Source organism: Aulonocara sp. 'chitande type north' Nkhata Bay, linkage group LG1, assembly GCF_057382095.1.
Source record: "Aulonocara sp. 'chitande type north' Nkhata Bay isolate Kocher_YH1m ecotype deep benthic linkage group LG1, A_spYH_male_GT1.1, whole genome shotgun sequence".
NCBI lineage: Eukaryota > Metazoa > Chordata > Actinopteri > Cichliformes > Cichlidae > Aulonocara > Aulonocara sp. 'chitande type north' Nkhata Bay.
Window position 1 is genome coordinate 23,471,498 of NC_141344.1, and position 20,064 is coordinate 23,491,561.

Sequence of the window (20,064 nt, forward strand, 5' to 3'; positions counted from 1 at the left end):
TGGCGTTTCATACCATACTAGAGGGACCGAATAGCTGAAGGCTCTCCCTCCCAATCTGCTTTTAGAAACTCTGCACACAAGCAGGCAGTCTGAGAGTAAAGTACTATTATGTCTTCAAGGTATAATAATGTGGAGAGATGGATTTTAAATTCCGTTCTGGATTCAGCGGTCAGCCAATGAAGAGAAGCTCACAAGGAAGCTCTTAATTTGTCTTAATTTGTTTGTTTTATTATTTATTTATTTATTTATAACTGAACTTTCAAATTCAATCAAGCCAATTTAGTAGTTCTTGTAACCTTTTATCCTTTTATTTATTCCGCATGCTGATGCAAAAAAGACTGCTGTCAAAAGGTTTTGTTGCTCAAAATGTGCACAATAACGATGGAGAATTTTCAATTCAGATTTACTTTTATAGCGGGGAATCACAATAGTAGTTGCCTCAATGCGCTTTAAGATAAAGACCAGACAATAATACAGAGAAAACCCCACCAATTATATGATATGCTCTCTCTTTCTAGCCCCTGTCAGTATACTTGCTGCACCATTTTGGATCATCAAGAATCTATCTGTATTGCTCAAATGCAAGAAAGCAGTCCTACATATTTGTGTAATGTGCACACTACTGGAATCCCAGATTTCTCACAGTGTTAAAGGAGATAATGGTATCTAGAGTAAGCATTTGGTTAGATACAATGTTTCAAAGAAAATTTAAGCCAAATGTAGTAACCTCAGTTTTGTCTAAATTTAGTCATTTTTGTCTTTAAAATAAGCTTTTAGTTTAACTAATTGAATTTTGTTAAATAAAGCCGGGTCCTCTCCAGTTCAAGGGGCTTATTATAGACTCATTGAACAGCATTCATTATAGCTGACACCGACCCAGCGTTCAGTACCAAAAGACAATCTTTATAGTTAATTTCTGAAAAGTCTAAACACACATACACAAAGGACACAAGGAGTTAGACTGGGGCCGTATATGTTACACAGAGGTGTTATTTGGGTTTGGACAGAGACGAATAACAAAAACAGCTGAAGACTAGAAAAATTTGCATTTCCTGCGAAAATGCTGTGTGGATGCCTTAAGGGCTGAAGATATCTGCTGAAAAAAGCTGAAAAAGTTGAAAAAAAAAAAGCAAAAAATGTTGCTCTGAGCAGGATTCAAACCTGGCCCTTCTGGTACTCAAGGCAGGTTCTCATCTCACTTCGCCAACGTCTTTCTGACAAAGAATAGGTGGAGAGACTGACAATTGTGCTGAAATGAGCAGAAGAAGCTGAGAATTGTGCTGATAAGAGGTGAATCAGAAGAATTTCTGCTGAAAAGAGTTGAATGAGCAGAATTTCTGCTGAAAAGAGTTTAATCAGCAGAATTTCTGCTGAAAAGAGTTGAATGAGCAGAATTCTGCTGAAAAGAGGTTTTTGCTGAAAGCAGCTGAAAAAGCTGGTATTTGTGCTGAAAACTGGTGAAAAAACTGAAAAATGTGCTGAAAAGGGGTGAAAAAGCTTAAATTTGTGTTGAAGAGTTAAAAAAGTGTTAACTGAAAGAAATGTTGCCATAAGTGGGATTTGAACCCGGGCCTCCCAGTCCGAGAACGGATGCTCATCTCACTGAGCTAAAACACAGCTCAACCCGGCAAGGAAAATCAGTGAGGCCACTGATAATATGCAAAAAAGGGCAAAAAATATTGAAAAGAAAAATCAATATCTCAAAAAGTATAGAAGTTATGAGCACCAAAAGTCATAGCCGGAAAGAGCAGAAAGAGCAGAATTTTTTAAGATTTGAACGGTGAAAATAGCACAAAAACTGTGGGAGTAGTTGAGTGCCAAAAAAGTGTACGGAAGCAACTAGAATAAAGTATAAAGATTAAAGAGAAACAGGAACTCAATAGTGTGGATGCCTATTAAGGCATCCACACAATTAAGACACTCAAAGGGAAAAGTAAAACACCAATTGAAACCAGTTTTTTTTCTGCTGTCAAGCTTCAACAGTCGTGTGACCCCCTTATGACCAAACAACAACAGTGGGAAGAAACTCCTTTTTTACCCAAACGAATCCTTCACCAGTTATAGGCTCAGGAAGGGGTGGCCATTTGTTGAGGGTCAGGGGAGGAAGACAGGACAAAGACACACTGCGGAAGAGAGCCAGAGATTAATAAGCTACTGAGCTGCATTTATTATAGCTGGCGCTGTAAACTTACTCAGCACATAGGAGGAGCAAAGAGTAGTCCTGCAATAAAAGGTACTTCGAGGCAGCCTTTGTAGTGATTTGGCACCATATAAACAACTGAAAACAGAAAGAATCTGGAGCGAAAATCTGTAAAGATCCCAACAGACAAAGGACTGAAGGACATTTAAGTAAGAAATCTGCTCAAGGACTAAGATTAAGGTCAAAGAGAGGCTCAGCCACTGCAATTTTTGATTTAGTTATCAGGATAAAACCAGACAAACAAAGAGTAAGACAGGAATCTATTTAGTGCGTTTAAACTTTAGGAAATGCTGCACAGGGTAAATTTGGCTTCATGCTTGGTGCTCTGGATCACTTCCTGCGCCATCACCTTGGCTGTGGATCCCAACGATTACATGGCCAGAGCCTTGCAGTTAATGTCAGAGACGCCACTCATTGATGGGTAAGTGAAATTTTATTTGTTTATTTATTTATTTGTGATTAGTGTGTAAATATCTGCGATTGAAGTCTAATGCTGACCCAATAAAACAAGTTCACTTCTTTCCTGATGTGATCTTTCTCCTGTGCTTTGTTCCAGTCATAATGACTTGCCTTGGCAGCTTCGGTCACAATTCAACAATCAGCTGAACAAAGTGGATCTTAACACACTGGCAAACACTCACACCAACATCCCTAAGATCAAGGATGGACGACTGGGTGCTCAGGTACACACGATGGAAGAATTATTAAAGAAAAAACATAATTTCAGTGTCAATGTGCTCCTTATTCATGGGCTCCCACAGCTTATCTACAAACCTTCCTCACTGGAGACATCTCACAAAATAACATAACTGAATCAGACTGATCATTTTAAAAAGTCATGTTACACTCTCATTTTAAATATATTATTAGCAGAGAAGTCAGCCATTTCTTCAAGAGATTAAAAGCATCTCAAAAAATCTATATCTGTCAATACATTTTGTTTTTAATTGCAGTTGTACAGAGTTGTACAAGGAGTGCACAGGAGACGGAGTCCAAAACTAAAAGGCAAATATTGATAGTTAATTTCTAATCTCTAAAAAGTCTACACACAAAACACACACAGGACACCAGGAGGAAAACTGGGGCTGTACATGTTCACATTGACGGCTTTATTTGGGTTTGGACAGAGAAGGGTAACAAAAACAGCTGAACATAATTAAGATACTCACATGGAGAAATAAAACAAAACAATAAAATAATATAATAAAAATAAATCACTAATGGGAACCGTTTTTCGCAAAAGGAACAGAAGATGTTGAAACTACCATAACTGAAACAAATAGACACGAAATATGAAGCTAAAAACTAGTTATTACTTAAGTGATTAAGGAGGGAAACAAAAAACAGAAGGAAGGTGTTACACCATGTGGAGGGGAAGGAAACTGGGAAAACAAAGGGCACTTATATTGATACAGAGTGAAAGAGCTGGCACTCATTCCAAGAAAGCCCAGAAAATAAGAATCTAAATGAAAGATTCAATAATACTCCTTTCAGGCAACTATCACTAGAACGAAAATGAAATCAAGACAGGGATTCAGAAAAGCCAACAGAAGCCGAGCATTTGAAACACTCAAATTAAAATCCCCCAAAACAATAAAAAAGAATTTTTTTGGGGAGGATTTGTTTTTTGTTTTATTTATTTTTTGTCATAGTTAATTTCTATTAAAGTTTCTTGAATGATGTCATGTGCATTGCGCAAGAGGTGTTGGCTACATGGGGTGTGATACAAACAGTCATTGCTAGGAAGACATGCATTCACTGACTGGGTGGTTGTGGTCTCGGGATGTTGCTGACTCAGAACGTACACAAGTCTGTCACTTCCATGCAAACTACAGAGGACCGCAGCAATATCATAGTGACCAAACCAATCACCAGGAAATTTTAACCTACTGGTTAGGATGTGCACACTTTTCCCTAGCAACAGGTGGTTACTGATCTGTAGGCTTGCGTGACTTGGGCTTTAGCAATCAATCACTTTCCCAGTGACAGTCATTAGCTTCCAGCAACCACTCACAATCAATGCCATGAAAAAGAAACACGCAGCCGCCTCCACCCACACCCACAAATTAAAATATGAATTAGCCACACCCTGCTGAATCAGAGAATCATGAGGGGGGCAAATACCTTTTTTACAGCATTGTGCATATGTGTTTGAGAGTATGATTGTATTTTATTCATCTTTGTTTAACTTTGAAAGTTAATTATACATAGTATAATCTTTGCTCTGGTCCTCAGTTTTGGGCAGCATACGTCCCCTGTGACACTCAGTACAAAGATGCTGTCAGACAAACGCTGGAGCAGATAGACGTGATTCACAGGATGTGTCAGAAATACCCTGAAATCTTCATGTTTGCCTCCAGTAGCCAAGGTGAGACACTGACTCCGACAGTTCATAGCTGTCCTTCTCCTGGTTGTATCACACATCAACTGTCATATCTGCACAGACATCTTGAAGGCCTTTAATATGAGTAAGACCGCCAGTCTGATTGGGGTTGAGGGTGGTCACTCACTCGACAGCAGTCTGGGGACCCTGCGCACCATGTACCAGCTGGGGGTGCGCTACCTCACACTCACCCACTCCTGCAACACACCTTGGTAAGACCTCAAAGATCAATTAATTTGCTGTTACTTATATGAAGAAATCTGTTTGAATTTTCAGAAGAATACAAACAATGAGTAGGTTATTTTCATGTTTCTATTGATTGACTATAATGCTGCGCAAAAGTCTTGATAAACACATTGTTTCGTTATATTTTGCTAAGAAAATTGAAAATAGCCGTAGTGATTTGCAAGGCATGGATCGAGCCTGGTCACAGACAAAAATCAATCGCAATGACAAATTCAATCAACATCTTCACTGAAAAGTGTTTTTGAGAACTAGTCTGGAAAACTGAGCCTCTATATTTATATGACATGTGTTTTCCAGGCAGAAAATATAGTAGCTATTAGTTCTAGTTCTGTATTTTCAGCTGAGTTAAATATGCTCAGTCACATGCCTTCACTTCCCCATTCAGATGAATGTTTATCCAAATTACAACTACACAACATTAAACAGAAAATGCAGAGTTAGGGGCTGTGTCACTGTGTGACAGTTTCAATAATAAATTCATGTGAAAAAGAATCAAGAGACGTCTTATGTGAAGAATAACTTCCTCTGGATCGTGTTTGCACTGTTTCCATTCATTAACTGAGCCGACAGTAAGGTTCAGATGTTGCATTGGAGCTGTGGAGAGCACGGGGGATTCCTGCAGGCCCACTCAGGCAGCAGTATCACATTCACTGGCAGGTGAATCTGTACTGATATGCTTTACCTCAACAGTGACCCAACCAGGTGCAACCAGCAGCTGGTTAAATTTAGGAAACAGAAAGAGAATAGAATGCCTTTTGTGTCACGATACATGTGTACAGAGAATTTAGAATAGCCTTTATTGTCATTGTACAGAGTACAACGAAATTGGAGTGCCACTCCCTTGGTGCAAGTTTCAATAATAAATATAAATGTAAAATATAAAAAGTACACAAAAACAATCGTAAGTACTCAAACAATAGTATGTACAATATATACAGGATAGCAGCATTAATATAATGACAGTATGAATAGCAGCATAATATAATGACAGTGATGGTATGGAATAGGTTCAATTGTTTTTGTGCTTATTTACTACGGTGATAGCTCTGGGAAAGAAGCTATCCCTGAATCTGTTTGTCCTGGTTTTATGTGACCTGTAACCGTCAGCCTGACGGTAATAGTTCAAACAGTTGGTTGCTGGGGTGAGAGTGGTCCTTGATGATATGGCCAGCTCTGCTGAGGTACCGAGAGTTTGCAGAGCATCTCCTCAGGATCCAGGATCCCCATGCTAAACAAATCAAGCTCTGGAATGGCGCGGTTACGTCTGCAGCTCGGACACAAGGATTTCACTACATGTTGTACTCTGTATGATTGTGTATGTGACAAATAAAGTTTGTTTGTTTTTGTAAAGGTTTTGTGCAGACATGCATGAAAGAAAGGGAGGTCTGCACCTCACCATGTGAACATCGGCCTCCAGGAAGATGTTAAACTATATTACTAAATTCTTTTACCAATTCTTTTATTTTTGTTTTTGTTTTTAGAATTGGGAAAACGGTGAACTTTATATAATCTGCTACGTCTGAAATCATGGAGAAAGACCTTAAAATATCTCTGTACATCTTCGCCTCTGTCAGTGCGCCACAGGGTGGCTGTGGCCACAATGTAGCTTGCCATCACCAGTGTGTGAATGTGTGTGTGAATGGGTGGATGACTGGATGTGTAAAGCGCTTTGGGGTCCTTAGGGACTAGTAAAGCTATACAAATACAGGCCATTTACCATCTTTCTCAATGTTTCATTAAATGTTAATGAACACTTCAGTTTACTTTAAATGAGTTCCAGATTGTTCGTTGTCTTAAGTTTTGCATGTTTACTAACACTTGCTTTTTCATTCACAGGGTAGATAACTGGCTCGTGGACACTGGATCAGAGCCATCGGAGCATAACGGCCTCTCTTCTTTTGGCAAAGTGAGTGATGCAAACATGGGAAATCATTATTTCTGGGAGTACTATGTTACACATTAACATCTTTTGTGTAGCTTTATTCCTATTCCTCTTTTTTCATTTAACCTCCTAGGACCCTGTGTCCATATGTAGACATCACATTTTGGGTTATTTAGACTAAAATACTCAATTTTGCTCTACATGGGCCTGATATCCACTTACGAGGACATTATACTGCTACTGTTCTATCAAACTTTTAAACAAATATCCTCATATGTGGCTCTTATTTTTCTTAAAAACAAAAATAAGGTTAAAAAAAAATCTGGTAATTCTTTGTTTTTTCATTCATCAGGCCCCAATATGCCCAAATATCAAAGAGAAATTAAAAATGCATGTCGTGAAAGAGTTCAGGTCTTAGGAGGTTAAAGCTGACCTTCTTGTGTATATGGTAAATCACTACTTTTCAAATGTTTAAGAATCTCTTTATGTTAACTATTTAAGAGGCCTTTTACACAAGAACTGGACTGAAAATAAGTGACAGCAGGCCTGAAGGAGAGATTTGAAGTTAAAATTGTTGTTTTATATGCAAGTGATCAGGAGAGAGCTACAACTCAGACTGCTGACAGCCATTTGTAAAAACCATGACCTCATTAACTCGGAAAAGAAGCATCAGAAAACACTGACAGAGCATCAATAAAAAAGTATTCCGTTATTATGTTTTATAGCTTAACGACATTAGCCCAAAGTTTCTTCTGAGGCACTTCAAAGAAAATAACATTTATTGCCAGAGGTTATATTGGTGGAATTGGTGTAAAAAAACTCTGCTGTTGATAACACGCACATGAGCTTAGTGAGGTGAGGTGGAGGGAGTGTTGGAGCTGTTTGTGATGGAGTTAGATAACGGCAGACTAATAAAAAAAAATTGCTGACGCATGATTACATAAACAAATTAATGTGTTGTTGAATTTTTAAAAAAAAAAAGCCTGAGAAAAGCTTTACAGATTTTCTTAAATCTTACCTCTTAGCATGTGTGCTACATAAAATAATACTTAAAAAGATCAAAGCTGAAACACTGGGCACATCCTCCCAACCCTCACTGAAACTAACTGAAACTAATATATAAATAAGGAGCAATCAGAAAATATAAAAACAATAACAACCACAGTGGTAACCAAAGTGCATTCACATTACAGCAAGTAATTGCGGAAATGAACCGCCTGGGGATGCTGATCGACCTGGCTCATGTTTCTGAGGAGGTGATGAACCAGGTGCTGACCCTGTCTAAAGCTCCGGTCATCTTCAGCCACTCCTCCGCATACGCCGTCTGTCCACATAAGAGGAACGTCCCAGATGACGTCCTGAGACGAGTGGTGAGTTCACGAGACACAACCGAAAGAAACAGCAGGTCAACCTAAAGGCTGAGGACCTCGTGAAGATCAGCAGTATATGAATAGTTCACATGGTTATTGTTTGATTCTCTCTCTTATTGCATCATCTTTGGTGTTTGCTCCTCAAATAGTTGAAACCATCTGAAAAGTGGGAGTAAAAGCAAGGAGTCACAATGCAAATAGAGGGTTTAAATTATAACAATATATTGTACTTTAACAAGTTAGCATCCACAACCTTTTGCCTGAAACTCTCACATCAAATTAATGGAGTGGAATAGGAATAATATTTAGCTCTTTCCAGCTCTTAGAAATAACACAAAACTGGGCCCAAGTGCACCACAGATGTTGTAAGTGATCTGGATGTGGGGGAGCAAAATGCATCAACAGATCACCTGATCACAGTAAAACACGCAGCCAGCTGATATTGAACTGCTGCTTGGGGTCTTAGATAACGCATCCATAAAAGCTCTTTATGCAACAGATGAGCTGCAAATGGCTGTAAATGGATCAAGTTAAATGATGCGTAATGACAACTTCCCTCCTAAAGTCAATAAAATAAGATAAAAGCAAGAAAGTTATTGTACAGCACTGTAAAATGATACACGTAAAGTTATAACCAGGAAACGTAGCAGAGGTCAGTGCACTCATGCGGATCATTGGGACGTGCATTTTGTGGCCCGGTTGATGCTTTTCTTGACTTTCTGTCATTCTCTGCAGTAGATCAGAGCCATTTAACACTAGTCTGTCTCTCCAGAATGAAACTAAAGGAATTGTGATGGTCAACTTCTACAATGACTATGTGACCTGCAGCAAGACGGCTAAATTGTCTGATGTCGCAGGTAAATTACTGCTGTGACCATGACATCTGCTGTAAACCAGTCAAACATTAACATTTATCTTTTCATTCTCAAAGCTATCTTCTGTCCATTCACTTCATTCTCAAGTTTGTTGCTTTCATTATAGATCATTTCGACCATATAAAGAAAGTGGCCGGGGCAGACATCATCGGCTTTGGTGGAGATTATGATGGCGTTCCCAGGTGTGTTCCCACATAAACTCGCTGAAATGTGAAGACATTGGCACACCGTGGAGAGATGCACCAAAGTTTTTTTTTGCTAATAGCTCTTTGGGAATCACCTTGTTGGTGCAAAAACACTTTCTTCTCCTGTCAAACTATTATCTTGGGTATTTTTCAGAGATTCGTCTAAAGAAATTGGAACAAATGATGTGTTTTTGTGCTACTAACAAAGTCTTGTTTTTAAGTGTCTATACTGGTTCATCCTTTTACGTGCCTTTTATTCTTGAATGATTGAAAGGTCTGTGTTATACATGGCTTTTAAAAAAAAGCAAAGAATATTCATCTGAAAATGGTTAGGTACAAGGACTGGACTGAAGATGCATGGAAAAAGCAGCCAGTGTCCAAAGAAACACTTTGAAAAACATTCACAAAGCCTGGAGAACTACTGGTCAAGACCACTTTAAAATATTGCAAGAAAGTGTGAGTCGTTGGAAGGAAAATATGATGAAATGAGGAGTGGTTCAGGATTTTTCCACAGTACTGTAACTTTGCCCGTTGGGTAGTTAGACTCGTGTCATATTCAAAATTGTCTTGATGAAGAAAAAAAACCCACCAACACTTTTCTTTACATTTTGCTTCCAATGAGCTGCATTTTCTTGTAATTTTTCTTGATAAAAAAAAATTGTGTTTGTTTGTTTTAAATATAGTACTGCTTTTTGGAAGTGCTGTATAAAAAAAAATCCACTCAATTTTACATCACATGTAACTCGCTGGTTGTAAATTTGTCCTTTTAGAGTACCTGAGGGTTTGGAGGATGTGTCCAAGGTCCCCAATTTGGTGGCTGAACTGCTCAGGAGAGGATGGACTGATGAGGAAGTCAAAGCTGCTCTTGGAAATAACCTGCTCCGTGTCATGAGTGAGGTTGAGAAGGTAAGGAATAAATGCATGCACACAAACACACACAAGTAACCTAAACCTCGATGCACTTCATGGGTTCATGTATCATTTGGAGAGCTGTGTGAAGAAGCTTGGTCAAGTTGGTTGCACACGTTTGATTGATTGGCTTGTTCAGTGGTAAACATATTTACCTTAGATGCAAAAGATCTTCAGTTTGAAAGTAGAGGACAAAGCTAGCGTACTCCCAGTGCTGATCCCAAGCCTGGATAAATGTGAGGAGGAAGGGCACCTGGCCAAATCAAACATGCAGATCTGTTTCCCCTTGGGAAATTAGAGAGAGCAACCAAAAGTACCTGTTAAGACGTTTCCTCACTCCATCCATTTAAACCAGCGTGACAGAGATATCAGCCTCCTTATCTGAGGATCTGCAACGATAAGAAAGAATTAGATACTCAGCACACCTTAAAGCAATAAAATCTGATATAGCAGTTGTTTCCGGATTGTAATTCTGAGCTGGTTGATGAAGTGACTCTAGTAGATCTGTTATTCCATTAAAAACCACCAAATGAGTGTTTCCCACCTAACCCCTCAAAGTCAGGTTTTTATTCTCCACCAACTGTGAAATCATAAAATGGACATTTTCTTTGTTACAGGACCAAAAGTGCACAAGGTTGGGCTGAAATTTGGGTCCTTTTAAGTCACAGATTTTTCCACTATTTTTGAGCACCACAGAGACCAGCTGCATGACATCGTCAAGGCTGAAGAGAAAAAATCATTTCAACTAAATCAATTTTATACCAGCTGCAAATGTCTTAAAAACCAAAATCCATGATATCAAACTCTGACCATCAATATCGTGGGATATATCATCAACTCAAGAGCAACACTCCTCCAAGTTAATGCCTGCAACAAAAGCTAGACTGGATGTTTATCTGTAACAACTTAAAACGGTGCATTACTGTGCACATTCAAGGGAAGTTGATCAGGAGTGAGTGAGTTCTTTGCATGTGTGAGGCCACTCAAAGACCTGCTGTGGGGATCCGAGTCATCATGTTGGTTTCCTCTAAAATGGCTCTGAATGCAAGGTGTTTAATAATAATTCCTCCAATCACATCCATCACAAAATGTTTTGCACTAGCTGGTTTCTGCAGGTTGTCTTGTGACAAATGTCCTTTGCGACAAGTAGCAATTCACAAAGTCATTACCTAACCGAAAACTTAGATGTTTACGGTTAGGTAATGACTTGTCGAATTATATCTGCATAATGATGGGGGGGGGGGGGTTATAACATTTAACTATTGTGAGTCATTGTTCCTCATCCCCAGAAACCACACCTTCTACCAGTTTCTCTGCATTATTATCGTTTTTCTTTGATCAAGTAGACTTAAGTTTAACAGCACTATAGATAAACAGATGAACCCTCACGTGGATCACTGGGACATATGCCTGAATACAATCTCTAAGCTATCAATGATCATCTAAAGACCACTGAGCTTTTTTAAAATGTGTGTGTATAAGTAATGTTGGTGTTGACAGCTACTCCGTGGCTACATCAGGTTTTAAACAATGTCTTTGAATAGCAGATGGGCTCACAGTGAATACACCCCATTAGTGTTTTTGTCTCCTGCCTGACGATGTCATCTTTGTGTGTCAGGTCCGCGACAGCATGAGCAACGAGATCCCGGATGATGTTCCCATTCCAAACGAAGATGTGCAGAACCCGTGCAGAACAAGCTTCGGATACCCCAGCACTACCGGCTCCAACGGATCAGCCCAGTCGCTCAGTACACTGGCGCTTCTGATTACACTGGTTCTCCAGGCTTGGATTACATCAACTGTTTAATGGGTGACTGTAGAACCTACAGTATGTAAGTCCTGAGTTACATCCTGAACTGTAATGCTATACCGCTGAGAGAAACTACTGCACAACTTTCTCCCCTCATGCAGTTTTTAAAGCTTTAAGACTCAATTATATTAACTAAAATGGTATAAAAGATGGACAAACAAATTATGTTATTAAAGTTTATTTAAACCTGAGTCAGAGTTTCAATTCATCCATTTTATCTCATTTAAAACAAAAACAGTAGTAAAGGTGCCTTTTTATGGGCAGGACTGTAAACAGGGTTTTTTTTTTCCTAGTTGAATAATGAAGTCACACAACTATAATCTGAGTAACACACCTGAACATTTTCACTCCAAGCAGTACATTTCTTTGTTTTGTAAAGTGAACAGGGCCATCTAGTGTTCAGAGAGAGAGAAACACCATCACTGAACATTTTTAAAACAAGTTTTGTCGATTTGAGTTTGCTTTACAGAGAAGTAAAAAAAGATTTAGATTATTTTCCTTAAAAAGTTAACACTCAGCTTTTGCACATTTTACTTTACAAAGAAACAATAAAACATTAGGTTTTAAAAGCTTACATCACCAACTGTAGTTCCAACACAAGCACCTTTGTTTGCTCACTGAAGGTAAAGTTATGTATTCACAAACAGTAAACTATCACACAACGACACTGACGGCTGAAGACATGATCTCATCTCACAGTTCGAACTAAAGGCTTTAAACACGTAAAACATCCGCACTAGTAAACATAAAAGAACATTAAACAAACCATTTTTTTAAAAAGAATGTAAATATATATGTCTACTGGTTCCACAACGTTGTTGCGTTTTAGCTGAAGCATTCCAGACACAGACGCACTTTTCGCTCAGCAGCTGCTGTGGTTAGTGCATCTTGAAATTTAGCCACTTCCAGTTTTTAAGTAGAAAACAACAAGACAGTTTTTAATGCAATAGTTGGTAATAGATGTGGTTTATAGAAGGAGCATGAAGACAGAAAAACGTAATGGTAAAGAAATGGTTGTGTTTATCCACACTGATCACATCCTAACATCAGAAAAAGGACAAATGAAGCTTGTTAGTTGCACAGGAAACAAAAAGCCTTAAAAAAAAAACAAAAAAAAAAACTATAATTGATCATTTTTAGTACATCATCAGCGCCCCCTGCTGTGCTTCACGAGTATAGTCTTGGGTGTTCTGGTGATCTGTAGCTCACTCAGCGCTGCTATCTGCTGGTGAGTCAGGCAGACAGACTTAATGAAGAACTGTGTTACTGAGAAACGCAATCAAAGAGCTTTACATGACAGAGCTCCTCTGGTAACACTGGAGTGTGCCAGTTTGCTTTGAATGCCTACCACAGACATGAGCAGTGTGACCCCAGCTGCACTGGGAATGTACCAACATATTCCTACATCTCAGAAAAGGCTGACAAAACACAGCAAAAGGAGGCCATCGTCCCACAGCGGTGGACCGGATCCATGCGTGAAGACGCCACTGCATAGTAACAAAATGTAAAGAGACCAGATGGAAATATTGATGAAAACTGACAAAGTTGGAGCCATTGCTCTAAAGTGCATCCAGCTCTCCAGATGAGTTATGAAGAGCTAGTCACTGACCCTTGCACTGAAGGCTTATCATAGCCTGTCAGAGGTAACATTTCGGCTCCTCCCCTCAAGCTAGAGTGTAAAGAGGAGGAGAAGGGTTAAATTTAAGACACATCTCTCAGAGTTTCTGGTTCCTGTGTTTCATTGTTTGACAGCAGAGGGGGATGAGCAGGAACACCGATCCTGTAAGGCAAAGAATCTTTAGTCAACATCTTCCTGGTGGCAGACACCAGGAGGGAGTAGTTATCCGGGTTGTACTCCGACAAAGGGGCACGCGCGTGCAGTAGAGGGAGGCTGTCTCTGGTGGGCTGCGACAGGAAGAGGGGTGGTCGCCTCTGGTTCTCGCCGTCCTTCATGGAATCTGGGAGCGGTTTCCGTTTGCTTTCAGGTAGGAGCATTATGCAGAGGACGGAGAGGACAGCGAAGGAAGCGAAGACAACATGATGGAGGAAATAGCCACCATTGTTCTGGAGCTCCATCAGGGAGGAGGCGGCCCTGCCAACACAACCCAATGCCAGCACCAGGCCAAGGCAGCCACCTCTGGACGAGAGAGAGGAAGCACAGGAAAAGGAGAATAAATCACCAAGGTGAAAAGATCGCACGGTACTTTGTTTCAACCCATTTTTTTTTCTTTGTACTTTAAAACTTCCTTTTGACTTTGCAGCAAATGGGATCAATACGTCCCATTTTCAGTTTAATCAAGAACAAAGAGACATTTACCGAACTACAGTTGGCATCACCTCACAGGTGAAGAATGCACTGAGCATGGCGAGAGCCTGAGAGAACAACAAACCCACAACGGAGAGCACCAGCACCAGGCCACCCTGCAGGTCTGTCAAACACAAACGTCAATAAGAGAGTCATTAAAACCAGAGAGTGAAAAACTTTCTGGGATGTGATCCAAAACTTTTTCAAGGAAACTCTGAAGGGAATTTACAGTAGATCTTATGGGCCTGTGTGGATGTTACATACATGGTGTAAGGGCCAGCAGCAGGAGTGAAGACAGTCCAGTGATGATGGCAGAGAGGAGAAGCATGCCACGTCGGCCAAAGTGATTGATGGACAAACACAGGAAGATGCAGGCGAGCGCTCCAGTTACCACCCGGAGGAAGTAGCTGAAGTAGAACTTATTGGAGAAAGTGTGCAGGTTTTTGGTGAAGCAGTACTGGATGCCTGTTCCAATGAATCTGGATGGCAAAGGAAAAAATAAAATAATCAGGTTGAAAGCGGGTACCTCAAATCCTAAAAATTACCCGTTAGGGAATATCTCAGTCCATCTAGCTCTGGACCTGTCGTGGCACTTGGTAATCAGTTTTGTGGTTTAAGCGCAGCAGATATTGAAAGCATGTTGTACATTTCCTGCCCTCATGGTTGATGCCATAGCAACACAAACAAAAAGAAATGAATTGTTTCCCCTTTAATTTGACCTCTTCTGTAACAAAGTAACAAACCACTGATGTGTACAGCTGATGACAAAGTATTTCCCCCCTTCCTCATTTTTTACTTTGACATATTTCCAGGATTTCAAATTTTCAGGTCAAATTTTTTTTTATATTAGACGAAGACAACCCAACAAGGAGGAAAAAGCTAACAAAACATGCCTTTCCTGTGTGGAGAGTAGATGCCCTCCTTGCTAAATCATGAACTAACTCATACTTTGTTTTGGTTTAGAAAGCTTAGTTCAATTTCACCAGCCACACTCAGGTCTGATTACTGCCAGTTGGATCTCGACATCACTTAAACAGGAACTCGAGTCCTCATTTGAAGTTCAGAGTTCATGATTCAACAATAAGAAAGACTGGGCAAAACATGGCACCATGGGAGCGATCCAAGGAAAAAACCCACTACTGAACAAAAACACCACAAAAAGGTTTTTTCTCACTTCTCCTCAGTGTTAAGAAAAACTCAGTATCAGTTATCAAACACTCGCCTGCAGTTCTTGTTCGTTTTTGTTCAACCCACTGAATTAAAGCTGAACGTCTGCACTTCAACTCCATCTGAGTTGTTTCATTTAAAATGAATTCTGGTGATGCACAGAACCAAAACTGTCCAAATATTTATGGACTTCATTGTAGCGCCCCTGACTCGGGACCGCTGATTTCATGAAGAGAGGAAACTCACAAGGTGAAGCCGAGTATGAGGCAGTTCTTCCAGATGACGTGAGTCCGACGCAGCTCCAGAGCAGAGTGGTATCGTGGCTGACTGTCCTCGCCGTACACTGAATCAATCTCTGTAACCACAAACAGGGAAATCATTTAAACTGATGTCCCAACAAAGTTAAACCCCACTGAGTTTGATTTGGAAATACGTGTTGCTTCTACCAAGGAAATACCAGGGTTTAGAAATTGGTGAGGTCCAGATTTTTCTTCTCTTAATGCATCACGTTTAAGGTTTAGCACCTGTGCTCCAACAACCAGGAGAAAACTGTACACGCCTACAGAGAAATCCTAGAGGTGTGTGTGTGTGTACCTGACAGCAGGGTTTCGCCAGGGTAGAGGTCGTCTTGTAGAAAAACACAATTTCTTTTAGAGAAATCCTGAAGGCTCCTCTTCGCTTGAGGAATCTGAACTGTGGCCAGCAGCCAGCGAGGAGACTCTGGAAATACCGATGCACAGCTGAAGAAAAAAAAAAACACAAAAAAAAAACAGTTATTATCCATCACAAATATCAATAGCAAGTCAAAAGGCTTTGACATCTCAAACAGCAACATCATAAGTGCTTTAGTCACCATGTTATGGCCAAGTAAGTGAAAATCTGTATTAAAGTGTTTTTTTAAACTTGATCTTATGAGTGGGTAAAAATGAGAAATCATACGGTAGGCATACTCTGCTTTATAGACAAAATATAGACATTGGGGTCATTTTTCTTCCCCATTGACTTCTAAGCAGTGTACAAGGTAGGAGTTGCCCCCTGCTCGGCATTAGAGAAAAATGCATGTTTAAAGTTTTTTGCATTGGCTTCACTTTCCAGCCTGAAAGCTCCATCCATCTTTAAAATACAGTACACTGTTTACAGCTGGGAATTACAGACACGTTTATATACAGTTCCCCCCTCCACCTGAGGTTGGAGTGTAATTAGACAGATTTCAAGGACGTGTGCGGTCTACATCATGTGCTCAGAAATTCAATAAGACTTGAGATGATTCAATTATTGTATTTGTAGTTGGAAGCTGTTGCTGTGACAACAACATGGTGGAAGTGAAATAGTCTCCCTCTTCTGGGAGGAAATTTTTTTAAAATAATTAAAGAGCAGAAACAAGATCTAAACAATTTTGATGCCGTGTCTAAAATACTTTAATTTGCCTGCAGCATTTTGTATTGCTTGGAGTACTGACAGTTTCCCCCCCCCCCCCCAAATCTAAGCTGGTAAATATGGCATTTCAGCCATCTAGCCACGATGACACAAATGCATGAACAATTTTTAGCCCAGAGCACACCATGTTAGTTTTGTAGATTCCCCATGCAAAATAAAAATGACACAGCCTCTCCTGAGGCCTTTAAGCTGTTACCTGGCAATTTTTCAGAGCATCTGAGTGAATGATAACACTTGTTGTTATAGGGTCTCATGTAAAGACCGTTTGAGCGAGGACTGGGTGTTATCTACTAAAATATCCCAGATAACAATTAAACAAACATGGAGATTCTTGTGAACTCGGGTGTGGCTTGCTTGAAGAGGCCTGAGACAGGAACGAAGATCGCATTATGTTATGGCGTGAGGACGGCACATAGAGAACCGCTGGGGAAAAACAAACAGCGTGTTTACCTGTGCGCCTCCAAAAACACTACCAGCTGACTCACCACCAATAGGACAGCAGAAGAACTAAAGGCAAAGTGGCCACCGCCTGGAGGACGGGCCAATCACGGGACAGAACCGCAATGCCTGGCAACAGCAGTTCTGCCAGCACGCCGAAGAAACCACTGACCATAGCAACCATCAGACGATGGGGAGGGTCGCAAAGCTCCAACCCTAAGGGGATAAGAAGAAGAAAAAAAGAAAGCATCAGAGCACAGCTGAAGGAAAGCAAACCTATTCATCCCGTTGCTATGGCAGCCACCTCGTGCCTAAAGCACACTGTAGCACATCCTCAAACTTCATGTCAGCACAGGTCATGTAGCATGTAAGGGTGAAAGCCCCGCCTACCTTCACCTCCTGTTTGGTTTAAGAGAAAAGGAAATGCCAAATGGAACAGCCAGGAAATTTAAAAGTCCCATTTTAGGTGATTTCAATAAGAATCAGTCTTGTTTTTCTAATTTAAAAGTTAATTCCTCAACATCTGTCCTTTATTTAGTTTTTATTTACACTTATCACTTTCTAAATCTTTGATAGAGTCATCCAGGGTTCAATCGGTTTAACTTCTGTACCACCATTAAGACTGCTTTTAAACCCTCATAGGCAGAAAAGGAAGTGGCTTATCTCAAGTGACTCCTGCCATCAAAGACCTGACCTCCCAATAGGGGAGACCTGAAGTCCACCCTCGTGCAAAAACATGAAAACCAGCATTAAAACATAGAATCTGCTCTCAAATTGTCAAAATAAAATTTCAACATATTAAGTTTATATATATATATATTTTTTTTTTTAAAGAAAGAAGGATGAAGTGGAACGGTTTTCAGTGTGGACGTGGTCGTTAGGGTAGTGAGGAGCTCACTTCCTGGTTGCCCTGCCTTCAGTCCTGTCCTGCTATTATATCCTCCTGCCTATAGCACCCCCACAAAAAAAAAAAAAAAAAAAAAAAAAAAAAAAAAAACCAAACAAAAACAAAACATTTTCCCCTCTCAGCCTAACCCCACACAGCAACATAATCGGACAGTCCAAGAAAAGAAAAACAAACAAACAAAACAAACAAAAACAACGCCAAAACAAACCCTGGAGTGAATTTCGACCTGACCTTGCAGGAATGTGGGAGTACGCCTCCCACATTCCTCCCATTTCTCATATGCATCTACAATCTCCACCTTCGCTCACTGCGAATCACTACCAAGCAGAGAAGTTTTGCTGAATCTCCTGCTGAAGACTGAAAGCTGAGGACTTTTCATAGTGGGGTGGCTCACTTGTGCCGTTTGCCCCACAGAGAGAGGACAGCTGAAGTATGACCGACCTTCACACCTCTTAGCTCAGCTCCAGTCACCTGCCTGCTGTCAGTCACAGCCTGGTTTCTTTAGTTACCAATATAATATCCATCTCCAGTGTGCCTGCTACAAACAACTGAAGCTATAATTCTAATAACAGAAAAAATTCCTGCTCCCCCCCAATAGTCTTGAATGGTAGCATATTTGTACACCTACCAGTCACTGGGTAAGCCTGTGACTGGTACTAGGGTTGCGCCCACTTTTGCCTTCAGGACTGTTTTAAGGCTTCATGACAGATTCAACAAGATGCTGGAAATATTTCTCAGAGACTTCGGTCCAGGCTGACATGATGGCATCACAGATACTGCAGATCCACCACATCCCAAAGGTACTCTGAGGCCATCCGAGTTCAGTGAACTCAGTCATGTTAAAGAACTGTAGTGACTGGACCAAGTGGACCACGGTCACTGCTCAGGTATTTATTACATATCGACATGTCTCTGTGCATTATCCCTTACACTGTCAACAAATCAACTTCGCTCATTCTGATTAATGACAGTCTCCTGCCACAGCCTGTGAGCAGGAGAAAGTCCACAACTAGCTGGTGAACACAGTAACATTTAACAACAAAAGAATCAACTAGATATGTAGGCAGGAGGAAAAGAGGAAGACCTCAAGAGGAGATTCATGAATGTAGTGAAGGAGGACATGCAGCAGCAGATCTGCTGTCGGCGACCTGAATGGAGCAGCCAAAAGAGGAAAAAAGAAAGGGAATTATGACCACAATACGTAATGTCTCTGCACGACTTGTATATTTTAGTCTCCTAATAAAATTATATGACCAGACAAATGTGGAAGTCTGTCTGACGGATGATGTGATTTCATGAAAGTTATTTAATTATTCCTCATGTTATCAGAGGCTTCATGATGGAAGCTGAACTGATTAGAGACACTTGGTGGTTATATTTATCTACAGCCTCTCTTTGCAAACTACACAGTTTAATGAATACGGATAATAGAAATGAGCAGTGATGCAAATGCTCCAAACAACTTTCACAATAAAATGCTGTCAAGTTTAGCATAGAGTTTGAAGCATGAACGCATCTTAACTAATTTGTCTGGAGAATCAAACATGAAGCACTGCAAACGGTGATCTATCAAAGATACTGCTTTAGACTGAAGGTGAGGAGATTTAGTTTAATGCAATGCTGCAGTATATCCTTTAATGCATGAATTTCAGACTTTACTATGAAGGTATCAAGTCTCATTTCAGGACTCTCCACAAATAAAGATAAGATGGGCAAGATTGACCTGCTTCTGTGGGGACAACAAGGGCTTCTATCTTTTCCACTGATAAGATTAGTTCAGCACAGCATGGTGTACAGATAATTAGCTGGGCAAATACATTAACATTATTTAACTTTTACACGACATCAGATTTTTCTCAATAGAAAGATATAGTATCAGGTATCATTGCAATCTCTTGTTCAATGATTTAAGAAGGAAAACAAAATAAAAGAGACAGCAAGCTGATGAGC

At 40.1% G+C, this 20,064-nt stretch overlaps 2 protein-coding genes across 2 annotated transcripts in view; one reads left to right on the plus strand and one right to left on the minus strand.

Moving 5' to 3' along the window:
• On the plus strand, nucleotides 1–12,128 carry dpep1 (dipeptidase 1). The gene is made up of 10 exons (XM_086289198.1): nucleotides 1–2,621; nucleotides 2,757–2,883; nucleotides 4,436–4,568; nucleotides 4,645–4,795; nucleotides 6,666–6,735; nucleotides 7,905–8,081; nucleotides 8,854–8,938; nucleotides 9,063–9,138; nucleotides 9,912–10,047; nucleotides 11,669–12,128. The coding sequence occupies exons 1-10, from the start codon at nucleotides 2,488–2,490 to the stop codon at nucleotides 11,855–11,857; spliced, it is 1,278 nt and encodes a 425-aa protein (XP_086145324.1). The 5' UTR covers nucleotides 1–2,487; the 3' UTR covers nucleotides 11,858–12,128.
• The window catches only part of slc22a31 (solute carrier family 22 member 31), a 16,645-nt gene continuing 8,603 nt past the window's right edge, over nucleotides 12,023–20,064 (minus strand). The window contains exons 4-9 of the mRNA XM_086289183.1: nucleotides 17,255–17,423; nucleotides 15,927–16,072; nucleotides 15,579–15,687; nucleotides 14,430–14,644; nucleotides 14,178–14,289; nucleotides 12,023–13,997 (exon numbers count right to left, since the gene is read on the minus strand). Of these exons, the coding sequence (XP_086145309.1) occupies nucleotides 13,562–13,997; nucleotides 14,178–14,289; nucleotides 14,430–14,644; nucleotides 15,579–15,687; nucleotides 15,927–16,072; nucleotides 17,255–17,423 (1,187 nt within the window). The 3' untranslated portion in view covers nucleotides 12,023–13,561. The remainder of the gene's footprint in view (nucleotides 13,998–14,177; nucleotides 14,290–14,429; nucleotides 14,645–15,578; nucleotides 15,688–15,926; nucleotides 16,073–17,254; nucleotides 17,424–20,064) is intronic.

What these genes read in the sequence shown, in the direction of transcription:
- dpep1 (XM_086289198.1), top strand. Translation starts at nt 2,488, where the DNA reads ATGCTGCACAGGGTAAATTTGGCTTCATGCTTGGTGCTCTGGATCACT. An exon ending in ATGACGTCCTGAGACGAGTG is followed by an intron (nt 8,082 to 8,853) that starts GTGAGTTCACGA and finishes CTGTCTCTCCAG; the next exon opens with AATGAAACTAAAGGAATTGT. An exon ending in TAAATTGTCTGATGTCGCAG is followed by an intron (nt 8,939 to 9,062) that starts GTAAATTACTGC and finishes CTTTCATTATAG; the next exon opens with ATCATTTCGACCATATAAAG.